The 12,927-nt window shown below is 42.4% G+C and overlaps 1 protein-coding gene across 1 annotated transcript in view; it reads right to left on the bottom strand.

Moving 5' to 3' along the window:
• Nucleotides 1-12,927, bottom strand: part of Shq1 (SHQ1, H/ACA ribonucleoprotein assembly factor) — a 92,748-nt gene that overhangs the window by 64,128 nt on the left and 15,693 nt on the right. The window contains exon 6 of the mRNA XM_032906015.1: nucleotides 6,070-6,197. Coding sequence (XP_032761906.1) covers nucleotides 6,070-6,197 — 128 coding nt within the window. The remainder of the gene's footprint in view (nucleotides 1-6,069; nucleotides 6,198-12,927) is intronic.

Here is a 12,927-nt window from a genome sequence, read left to right as displayed (position 1 = left end):
AAGGAGGAGGATAGCAAGCATCTTCTTTCTAAAACAGGATGCAGAAAGCATACATATCACTGGTCATCACACCCCATCGGCCAGTACTTAAGCACAGTCACATCCTGCAGCAAGGAAAGAAAGGACACCCAGTCACTAGTAGAGTGGGTTGTGCTTAGCTCTAAGTCAAGTAGGCCTCTTTCTAGAAGAAGAATTGTGAAAAGACTCTGGACAAGTTTCTCTGCTACCTTGTCCAGAGACCAAAAGTTATTGTGCTGCCTTTTAACATTCCCAACCCATTCTCCTGATAGATGGCTGCCCAGTCTGTGTCTCAGCTCAACAAGACAAAATTCAGAAAGACTATAAACATAGAAAATTGTATAAGCCCTTGCACTAGTTTGAATAAGTGTTCCAAATAAGGCCATGAGGTAAACAAAGGCTCTGTTATGCAGCCTATGGTGGGTCTGTAGCAGTGGAATCTTTAAGGTGGAGCCTACTGGGAGGACCAAGATCACTGGCGGTGGCCTTGAGGAGGATAGTAAGAACCCAGCTCTATCCAAGGTGGGATCCAACCCCTTCCCATCTCTCTCACAGCCTGGCTATAGATGAGTGGTTTCTGCCATGATTTTCCCAGTCACCATCTGTGCAGAAGTACAGGGCTAAACCATCATGGATGGAATAAACTCAAGAACCAAAACAAACCTTCCCTCCTTCTGGTTGATTACCTCAGATGTTTTGTCACAGTGACAAAAAGCTGACTCCCACAACCCTTTCATACACAGTTTTCCAAACCCACTTGTATCCTCTTGTATGAGTGCAAGTTTAACGTAACATTTTTATTTGTTTAAAGACTTCCCAACCTATCCTCTAGGGAAAAGAAAATCTTAAACACATTGAAATTAGTAGAAACAGTAACTCCTTTTACTCATTAAAATGCACTTAGTGTAAAAAAGCAGGTTTCAAAATGTATTTAGATAATTACTGTTTCAACCGTGTTAGCAAATGTATGCAGAAAGGAAGGGAGGAGATGCGCTTATGCAAGCATGCCTTCCACAATGACATATGATTTCAGTCATTTCAATGACATTTCATTTCATTGTTGGCCATCATGGTTAAGGAATACATATTTTTAAAAAGGACACATAGGATATGTATCAGGTAAAGCATTCTTTAGAGAACAATGTTTAAAAAATAAAATAAGACAGATAACCGAGAATTGTTTGACTCATTAAAGGATTCATCTAAAGATGCCTTTATTTAAAAAGAAAAACTCGGCTCATGCTGAATGACTAGACTTAAAGAAGCTACAGGAAGAAACAAATCCAATGCACAAAGAAAGTACACCTGACAAAGTATTTAAGACCTTGTATTTAGCAAGAAGATTTGAGACAAGATTCCCATAAGCACAGTTTTCCAGAAGTCATTAATTTAGCTAATAGGAAAGTACCAGGTGTTCACAGTGATATTATCTCACTAGAGAAAAGCCTTTATACCCTGGCTGACTAATAAAGACCTCTGCTTCCACTAACTCTTGAATCACAGAATAAGCATGCCCAAAACTGTTTTTAAACACATCAACTCTTCTGCATGTTCATGTCTCAATTCTTAAGTAACTATACCCATACCTGTCTGGAAAACCGAAAAAGAGTTAACCTCAACACTCCAAAGTTACATTCCATATGGAAGGATGTCCACACATTATATATCATTTTCCATCACTATACAGCATAGGAAAAGGCTACCCGATTGTACTCTTGAATTTATAGATGCTTTTCTTAAAATACCAACTTTTTCTGAGCATTTCTAGGTTCCATTTGGCTTTCTTAGCTCAAATCCATTTTATATTTGATCCAATCAAAAGAACCTGAGACATACAATAAATGAAGATATCATTACAGAAATCAAAAGTCTCAGCTCACTAAACCCCAATTAATCAGGGCTGTGAATCGCATCCCAAAGGAGAGCTAGGGGAAGTCTGCACACAATCAGGTCTAACCAGCAGTAGTACAGGAAATACCTACAGGCACAGTGCTGACAACACCGGGGTGGTCACCACCTCAAGCAACATTTGTGTGACTTAGCTGCAGAGTTCACAACATTTTAGATTATTATACTCCTAAAAATAATCTTTAGTGAAACAAATGCCAGCTCCAAGCTCAGAAGGGTTGGAGGAGACACTGGTGCTGAGCAGTAAAGCACATGGCCCAGGGACACCTCCCACCATCAGCAACCTCAGTGCTGTGTTTGAGATCTGCGAAGGAGTCTCATAAAGATGGGAAAATGTTGCTGAGATGCTTATCCTTTCTCCCAAATACCTTTTGATGCTGTTACTTTTAAACCTTTCCTTCCACTTTAAATCCCCCTCCCAAACATCCCTGTCTTGTCTGGATCAGCAATTCAGTCATCCATAATCTGGCTCCTCTGAGTAACACATATCTGTCTATTACACTGTACGTGTGCTGGAAACAGATCAAGAAACCGTGCTGCAGTCAAGCCCTCAGCTAAACGGGCAGCCCTGCCGTGCTGCCACTTTCAAAGCTGACACTGCCAGTTATCTCCACAAACACTCAAGGGCTCACTGGTGCCAAACAGGAGGGCCCTGCAAGGAAGTTCATGGACTGTAAATGTTATGTGGTGTCATAACAAGCAATTATGTGCCAAGACTCTTGGGCTGATGCTAACCACTGAAAGACAACTTGGGAAATGTGGTGAGTCCATCCTCGTGAAAGCGGAGCTCTGAGGGATCGCGGCATTTAACACTGCCATTCACAAGCCTTTGGGGAGGAAAATCTGGAACTTTATAAAGCTGAAAATGTTAATAACAGTTTCCCTGCTGGGACTCTGGACTCCAATAAATAGGGACACTGTCGCTACCCAAGCAAAGACAGCAGCAAAGTTTACCACCTATACATACCTAGATCTCATAACAAAGCAGGTCACCATAGTACTATGAAGGACGCCGCCTCGGTGCACCCATCATGTGCACCATCCTACCTAGGAGGCAACGCCTCACTGTGCAATACAAATCAGGAAGGCAGGCAGCAGAGAAGGGCAGGGACACTTGTGGAGAAGGCAAGAGACAGCGTGTAACTTAGTAAACAGAACTGTAAAGCTAGCTCTTGCTTTATTTCTTTTCTCCTGTATTTTATCCTAGTTCAACACACTTAGTTCATTCCTCCAGTTCTGGGTGACTCGAATATCTGGATAAGAATAAAATGAAGGAAAAAAAATCTCATTAACAAGGCCATTAAAGCTTTGTAAAATGTTCAAAAATGGCAATTTGACTGAGAAGTCATCCCATTCCCGGCTCTCCTGCCATCAGTTCACTCTCTAACAATCATCGCTAACCTGTCAATGCAGTGAGCTTTCACACACAGCCTCATTCAATCCTGACAGCAGTTGTGAGGCAGGCAGATTTCCACAGCAACCCAAGCTACACGGTCACTCAGCCCGCAGAGAGTAGAGGCCATAAATGCAAGTCTCATACTCAGCTGTGTCCTGCCCATACTTAACTTTACACCTGGCAAAATGGAGGAGAGCCTTTCTGTTCAACACAGCTCAAGCTCTTCCACCTCAGATCACATGCCCTTGTTGTTTAAAAGGTGACTTTTGGAATGAATCACCATAATGGCTGAGCAGACTGACTGCCTGAACCAGCAGCCTGGCTACAAGCCACAGGTCAGATAAAGAGTCTAGAAGCAGCAGTTAAAAGATAGAGCACTGGTGCAGTCTGCTAAAATTACAGAAGATCTAACTCAATGCACTGCTGACATGAGAACTGACCTCAGAACACAGTGCCATTGATTAAAGGACAGCAAGCTACAGCTGAAGTCAAAGCGAATGCCGCCTTCTGATTTTCAGGGCAACTAGCTCACTCTGGTGGAGAGAAAACTCAACTACACGGCTACTAGCTCAGCTCACTGACGCACTCCGAAACTGGAGAAAGCAGCTGACCTTTGGAGCAAACTTCCTGAGTCCTACTTAGCATATCGTTAACTACTTAGGTGCAGGGAGTCAGTAATGTTCCATCTGCAAGTCTGTTAGCTGGACAGGAGTCAGAAGGGTTCGTAAGCTCTCATCAAATGCAACCCCAGGGCATGCTAAAAACAATCAATATTCTAGTTTCTAAAGTTACACTTTCCACTCTGGTAGGAATTACCTAAACTCCAACAAAGCTTAGTCACAAAAATACTTAATAAAAATATTACTTAATACCTATTATATAATAATCACAATACCACATGCTAAAAAAAAAAAAAAAAAAAAAGGAGTGAGCAGCAGGTGACTGGACAGCCTGAAGGTAAGTTTTAAGTACTGGTGCAGGAGGGACCAGAGCTACTTCAGTCAGACTGAGTGAGAAAAGGGCTGCTGTGCTCTCAGTGAGAGGAATAAAGCAAACCTCAAGCGACTGCCAGCAGGAGAGCCCATATGTTCTCCAAGCATGAGAGAACTACTGCAAAGGACAGCAGCCAGTGATGTTCACACAAGACAAGCTGCGTGGTCTATGTATGCTCATGCGGGAGATTTTCAACCTACAGTACAATCCACAACAAAGATGACAAGAGAAAGGCCACAGAACCTTTTGTGTACACCACCTTAAAAGAAATATTTACATGTGGTGTCTGTACTTTAAAAACACCCCAGGCTAGGAATACAGCTTGTGGGTAAAATGTGTGTTAAGCATATATAAAACCATGGGTTTGATGGTAAACACAAAAATAAATTAATTCTAAATACACTTAAAATTGTTATCAGTGACTGCATTTAAGGGGAGGAACTTGGGGAGGGGAAATTTATATTCAATTTATAATCTTTAGAATATATGTTCTTACCTATGTATTCCTTTCATTAAATGCTGAAATTTTAGTTTTAGTATCTATAGAAAAGCCAAATCAGTCTATCAGACAATGTGAGACTCCTGCTCCAATCTAATTGAAACCTTTATGCTCTACTATACAGACTCAGAACAACCAGCTTGTATTGGAGCCCATGACGAGAACATTGGCACCCAAGAAAGGACTCTGGGTTGTTGGAGATTGGTGCTAATGCTTTGAATCTGCATGTCCAGATGCTGAAGGTCCTTGTCCCCAACTGGTTGATCTATCAATAAAGATGCCAGAGGCCAATGGTTGGGCATAGGGTGGGATACTTGGAGTTGTACGGTAGGACGCAGGGAGAATTTCGAGGACTGGGAGAAGAAAGAGATACAGTATCAGCAGGAGATAAAGCCAACCAGTCATGCGAAATTTTGGGTAATTGGTCACTGGCCACTTCCTCGATTTGGCCTGGGGTAGCAGTCAGGCAAAGGTACAGGAGTGCTCAACCTTTGAATTAGCCAAGTCATTTTAAAATTAACTGGTGTGTGTGTGTGTGTGTGTGTGTGTGTGTGTGTGTGTGTGTGTGTGTCTATGTGTGTCTGTGTGTCTGTGTGTGTGTGTGTGTGTGTGTCTGTGTGTGTGTGTCTGTGTGTGTCTGTGTGTGTCTGTGTGTGTGTCTGCGTGCGTGTGTGCGTGTGTGTGCGTGTGTGTGTGTGTGTGTGTGTGTGTGTGTGTGTGTGTATGTTTTCCATTCGAGGATCTAAGATAGCTCCTGTGTGCTTGCAACCAGTCAAGAGCACAAAGTGGTGCAGCCTAAAACCCCCGTGACACTGACTACTGCTTGTGTTCAGTCATCCCTTGTGGCCTGTAAAATCCTTACCTCAGACTCTCTAGGACAAACTGTTTTACCATGATCTGGAATAAACTGAGGAGGCCACACCCAACTTTTTCGCTAGAGCGGGAATGAGTCTGGGTCTCTCTCTGACTCATACTCAACTAAAAGGACTCTACCGAGCCTAAGTAAGATCTATTTCATGAGGATTTTCCAACAAAAATAAGCTGGATGATTTAGTGTGGAATTCTACAGTACCTCACAGTTCAAATCTACCAGCAAAGAAAGGCAAACAACACATGAGGCAGAATTAGCTATCAAAAACCCATTTTCACAATGAAAGACAATTAAAATCATATGCCACACAACACGAAAGGCAGTGGCTTGGTGCAACGATGAGAGTTTTAAAATCACAAATGAAGCTAATGTTGAGCGTCTTACCTAAGGCAGCAGCATCCCCTTGCTCTTGGCTCTTTCCCAAAGAGGCCATCATTTCTGCGTGCGCATCGTTCCACCAAGGACTGTACTTCAAAACCTGTTCAACTGCCTCATCTTCAAAGAAGTCAGCTCTGCTCGAAAAGTAAACGGGCTTGTTAAATCAGATTGCACCGGCTTTCTTTCTTTCTTTTTAAAAAAGATTTATTTATTTATTATATATAAGTACACTGACACTGTCTTCAGACACACCAGAAGAGGGCAACAGATCTCATTGCAAATGGTTGTGAGCCACCATGTGGTTACTGGGATTTGAACTCAGGACCTCTGGAAGAGCAGTCAGTGCTCTTAACCACTGAGCCATCTCTCCAGCCCACTCTTTCTTTCTAATCTTAATTTATCACATTTGCACAGAAACAGAGACTACACCAATTCAATACACAATCTGAGAGAAAACTGAGTGTCGTGCTGACTTTCTTTACAGTGACTAATCCTTCCTGATCCTCTACACAGAAAGCTACACAGAAAGCACATGGAGAGCTTTCCTGCCCTCAGCTCTCACTCTACACTGACCGCACTGCCATCTAGAACTGATGCTGGGTTTGTGAGTAGCACAGGTTTGAGTAATGTTAAGATAAATAAAATGTCTTCCAGACTCAGCAGCAAAAATAAAGCAAACAGATGTGCATGTAATTCAGGATACTGCTTTTCCAGAGACTGAAAACACACTCACACTTACACACTCACGCATTGAAACTTGCTACTCGGCATGAACACTTCCTACTAACATGCTAGCTACTTTATTGAGCTCTGCTATTCTTAACAGTTCTTTGATTTAATCTATTGAAAAAGATGAAAAGAACCTTTGTAGACACTAGAAAACCCCACTCTTTGGAGTTTTCTGTAGTTTCTCAATTTTAACTAGAAAAATAAAAGGTACATTTAAAACACACATCTAGTTCTTTTTAGAGGACACATTCAGAAATCACGTGATCTGGCCATTCAGGTTGAAAACTAGTGTTCTTGGGGACAGAACACCAAAGTCTACTGGATGGGGTATTTGCATCCATGATGCCCTCCATTCCTTCTAGCATCACCAATTGAGAAGAATTCTACTAAAATACTCATTTTACACAGGTGGAAACTGAGGCCTAGAAAGGTGAGACTTGGCCAAAATAAAAAACAAAAACAAAGAACCAAACAGTAAGAAGGCTGGTGAGATGGCCCAGAGGATATGCTGGCCTGCCCCAAAGCCTGAGTTTAGTTGCAGCACTCATAAGGTAGAAGAACTGACTCCCTCCCACAAGTTGTCCTGACTTCCACATGCGTGTTGTAACATGTACAAGCAAATCCTATGGCCTAACATAAAACCCTCTAAAATGATCACTTAGTCTGAGTAAATATTCTCAGATACCGTTCCAATAATCTAAAGTGGGATGGGTTATTCTGTTTCCCAGTTTTGCATTGCCCTGGATATTGATCCTCACACTTCACGCATGCCGCAGTGCTCTACCGCTAAGCTATATCCCAAGCCTGCTTTTTATTTTTATTTTTGAGACAGTCTCACTAAATTGCTTAGGTTGGCTTTGAACTCATACCATAGCTCAAGCAGGCTTTGAATTTGTGATGTTCTCTAAACCTTAAACTTGCTCCTTATAGTCCTCACTAGCCTCTAGCACACCTGGGACTGTAGGCCTGCACCATCAGGCCCACTAATGGCTTATTCTTTACACTATCTATAAATTAGAAGTTACATGAATATGATTCGTGACTCACTAACCATTTGCTTTCCATAATCAATTATTTTCACATTTTTAAACACCACTGAATTCACTGAATGTTCTCCACACACACATAGCAACAAATAAAAAGATTAAACCTGCCATGAGGGGTCCACTATTAATCAGAAGCAAGGACACAGAAGTTTAGAGCACAATGTGGTTTGAGCGGGGTGGGTATACATAGGGAAGTACTGAGGAAGGCATCCTCACCCTGCAAAGGTTGAAGGTTTCTGCAAGTGATATCTGAGCACAGCCTCAAAGGTGAGTTATTCATGAAATGAGGCAGGGAGGAAAAGCTAGCAAAAGACCAGCATGTGCTAGAAGCACATACAGGGTGGAAATGCAAGCATCCGCTGATGCCTCGGCATAAGGCACAGGCACAGAGGGGCAAAACTGAACTGACAGAAATAGCGGGGTACAGATCACAGAGAACACTTGCCATCACGCTCAGGACAGAGGCTGCTGTCTGAAGCTGTCCTCACAGATGACAAATCTGATGAAGCCCACAGAAGGCTCTAAGAAGCCATGTGAGAAGAGGGCCAGAAACGTGAAGGAGAGGAAATCAAGGAGAGACGTAACAGCTTTAGGACTGGCTGACTGTGGGACAAAGATGCCAGACACTCCTCGGCTTGCTCGCTTCCTGTTTGCTTTGTTTTATTTGGGGGGTTGAGGGGAGATAGGTTCTCTCTATGTAGCCCTGGCTGTCCTGGAAGTCACTATATAGACCAGGCTGTGTTCAAACTCACAGAGATCCGCCTGTGTTTGCCTCCCAAGTGCTGGTACTATGTTCTAATCCAAGAAACAGTAGTGAGAACTAACAGACATCTGTAGGATGCCCAGCCATTCTCTAAACCTCAAACTTGCTTCTTCATCGCTGTGGTGGTTTAAATTTGCTTGGCCCATGGGAAGTGACACTGTTAGGACACGTAGTCATGTTAGAGAACCACTGTGAGGTCTTCTATGCTCAAGCTCCACTCCTCCTGGCTGCCTGCTGAAGACAGTCTCCTCCTGGCTGCATTTGGATCACGACTCAGAACTCTCAGCTCCTTTAACACGTCTGTGGCATGCCATGATGATAATGGACTAAACCTCTGAATCTATAAACCAGCCCCAATTAAATGTTTTACCCATTTAAGAGTGGTGTTTCTTTATAGCAATGAAACCCTAGCTAAGACAATGGCCCTCCACCAGATATGCCACCAACTTCCCCCACTGGAATGAAAGTGACAAGGGTGTAGAGATCTGTCACATTCAAGTGCTATTCTGGGAATCTGCAGGATGGTGAGTAGGAAACTCTTTCAAACAAATGCTTGTGCCAGCACACACACAAACCAAAGAACAAGGCTGATGTTTTATCCAATGCTTCTTCCTATGCTTAGAGTGCTAAACAGAAAGCCACCCCTTCCAGCCTCCCAAATGCTAGCTGCAATCCACTCAATACATCAAAAAAACAAAAAACAAACAAACAAACGGATCAATGTGTCAGCCTCTTTAACAAATGCCTAATAATGAAAATCTACCACAGCTTAAAATATTATTCCAAAAAAGGCTTGAATCATTTTTGTTTTTTCACGATCTAGCAGATGTTAAAAATGTTAAATTCTTCTCCTGTTCTCACCAAAGAACTAAAGCAAAATTTTATAAATTGATAATGATTAATTTTCCCCCATGAATCAAAAACAAATATAGAAAGGAAAAAAAAACCAGTATCTTCAGGAAAAGAAATACGAACATTTGGCCATATATAAAGGTGAGAGATTACTATGGAATACTTCAAGAAGCTGTTCTCAAACTTTAGTGTAAAAATAACATCCAAACCAACAAATGGCTCACAGGTAAAAAGCACTTGCCAGTCAAGCCTGATGACCTGAGTTTGATATCTAGAACTCATGCTGGAAGAAGGACCAAATCCTGAAATGTCGTCCGATGACATGGTATACACTTTTATTCATACACAAAAGTGACAATAAATAAAATTTAAATGTTCTAAAATCAGACCTAAAAGGAACAAATAGTGTAAAGAATAATCAGAAACACCGAGGTTACAGCTCTCCATCAGCCTGCGGACACAATGACTTAATAAGCAAACTGTTAGATCTCTATTTTATAACAGATTTCAAACAGTCATCACCCCAAAGCAGACTGAGCTTGCTTTGAAGTGTATAAATTCCTCTTTAAAGATAGCTGCCCCAATCTGTCCTGTGTAGGCTAAAATCACATTCGTTTTCTTGAAGCCCTTTTCAAACCGACACCATTACTGCTCTGAGAAACACTCCTTAAGAAACATGTACACAATGGCAAGAACACTCCACTCAAACTATCAAGGGGATGAGCTTCTGGGGCCAGCGAGATGGCTCAGTGGGCAGAGACATTTGCAAAGCTGACAACCTGAGCTCAATCCCTGGAAGCCTCACAGTGGAGATCTGAGTCCTGCATGTCATTCTCTGAGCTCCATACTGGTTGTGACACCTGTACACCTCTCTCTCATTAATTAATGTAGCTTAAAGTTACCTAAAGGAAATAAGCTTCTGGATACAAAAGCATAGGAGATGGAGGAAAATAGTCTGCTTAGACTGTCATGCTGCCAACCATAAACTTCAATATCCTAACCTTCTCGGGCCACAAACATATTCTTCTAGACAGTTCTTCTAATTAAGCTACCTCCCACTTAAAATTTCAGTCCTCGAAAGCTCATTCTGTTTTCATACTGGCTGAGAAATTTGCTGACAATGAAATTTCTACTTTAAATATTCAGCATGATTCTAAATGGGTTTCTTCAAATTAGTCTTCAGTGGACCCTTAAAACCACCATTGAAGAGATAAAAGTAATTAGAAATGGCAGCCTAAATGGAGCGGAGTCTCTCAGATGTCCTCCACAGTGTAGCACAGCCTACTCTTCCCTGGCTTCCCTCAGGACATTTAGCCATTCATCACCACACATCGCTCACTCCATTTGCACATCACAAGATTCACTTCCGCTATTCCAATTAGTATCCCACTGGGTCACAGGAGAGAGAATGTTAATCACAAGAGCAAAGGCAGTTAGAGAGGAGTAGTGTACAAGAAAAGGAAATACAGAATGACAAAGGAAGCCGCTTTTCAAGTCCTACCCATTCACTTAATAGTAGTGTGACCTTGGGCAAGTCCCTTCACCTCTTTTCCTCCTTGTGGAATAATTCTATGAGGGGACAAGATAAGCTGAAACCACTGTACAAAAATACTGGAAAGTGGTGATTTCGGTCATATGGGTAACAATTTGAAATCACCTGGGAAAAATAAATAAATAAATATCAACATAAGAACTACACTCATTCTCTACATACAAAGAGTCAGGTATTCAGAGTGGAAAAAATGCAAAAAGAGCTATAATCTGGCCAATAAGAGACAACACTTCTCTGTTTTATTAAGTTCCTTACCCAAGTACATTTCTGAGTGCAGCAAAGGATGCAACGGATACAGGTGGGAAATGCAGCACAACTATGATTAAAGTCTTCTGATACTCTAGCACAAAGGACAACTACTGTTCCCTGCAACTGGTGACAGGTGACAGTTCTAGGAAGATCCTAGCCTAGCCAGAAATCCAGCACACATAGATCTGGATTCTTATGGAAATCAAGACATCTCAGTTACATACACAAACAACCATGACAAAACTCTACTTGAAAGAAGTACAAATACTCTCATGAGTTTCAGGTTTTAAACAAAGTTAAGAAACCATTAAAGCAGTGTGTTCTTAACCTTCCTAATGCTGTGACCCCTTAATACAGTTCCTCATGTTGTGGCTGGCCCCAACCGTAAAATTATTTCATTGTTACTTCATAACTGAAATTTTGCTGCTATTATGAACTATAATATAAATATCTGATATGCAGCTCATCTGATATGTGACCCCAAAATATGTCATGACCCACCAGTTGTGCTAAATAGTTTTTTAAGAGTTCTCCATCCCAAGTGGGCCCTGCACTTCACCTGGGCAGCCCAGTAGAGTTGGTTAAGGCATTGCAGCAAGTGAGCCGGCCCAAGGACGTGAGTGTGGGAGAGCTGGCCAGCCCACCTGCTGCAGCACTCAGGAGAGCAGGCTCTGCACCTCAACTGAACATCACAATAGAGCTGATCCTGCCAGTGCAAGCAGGGGTGACCTGGTCCTGAGGGTATGAGAGTGGGAGAGCTGGCTCTGTCCCCAGCGAGCTGCAGCACTGGGTGAGCTAGGCGGGGCAGTGCCAGAGAGGCTGGCGGTGTGGGTGCAGCTGAGCTACCACCCAGGCCCAGATCCAGGAACTTGAGTGGGCCCATGCCAACATCTACCCCATCTGTGAACTGCTGGAGCATGTGGAGGGCTGGTCCTACAGATCCAAAGCTGCAGGATCTCCATGCCACAGGGCAACAACAGGATGTCTGAGAGGAGTCCAGGTGAGGATCCAGTACTGATGGTGTAGCAGAAGACAGAGGCCTTGGACCAGACCAATGACTCATTGCAATGAACATTTGTAAGTAAAGAAGTGTAGGCAAAAGGGCAAACTGTGGGACACACTGTGACACACTACAGCTTCCACAATGAGACTTTTTTTGCTTTTGCTTTTTGCTTTTGGGGAGGAGGGTGCAAGGGCAGAGGATGGGTATGAAGGAACTGGGAGATGAGTGGGATTGGGGTACATAATGTGAAATTCACAAAGAATCAATAAAAAGTTAAACTGAGTTCTCCACTGCTACTATAAACTAAGTAATAAGGCCACACATGTACAGCCATTACAGGGTAGGCTAAACATCAATTTGGGTTAGTGCCTTCACTAATTCCAGGATCAGAAATATATCTAGTACATTGAGGGGCTGGGGAGATGGATCACTAGTAGAGTACTTGCCATGCAAATACAAGAACCTGATTCAGATCCCCAGCACCTAAATAAAAAGCCAGGCATAGCAATGTAGGGAAGACAGAAATAGATGGATTCTTAGAGCTCACTGGCCAGGGCTGGATTCAGTGAGAGTGATTGAAGAAGTCACTCATTGTTTAGCTTTGGCCTCCACATGCACACATAACTATACATACATATACTCAAAGAGTCTGAAAAAAATTAAGGAAGTG

Source organism: Rattus rattus, chromosome 6 (genome assembly GCF_011064425.1).
Source record: "Rattus rattus isolate New Zealand chromosome 6, Rrattus_CSIRO_v1, whole genome shotgun sequence".
Taxonomy (NCBI): Eukaryota; Metazoa; Chordata; class Mammalia; order Rodentia; family Muridae; genus Rattus; species Rattus rattus.
The sequence above is the reverse complement of the archived record's forward strand: the minus strand, read 5'-3'. Positions and strand labels throughout refer to the sequence as shown.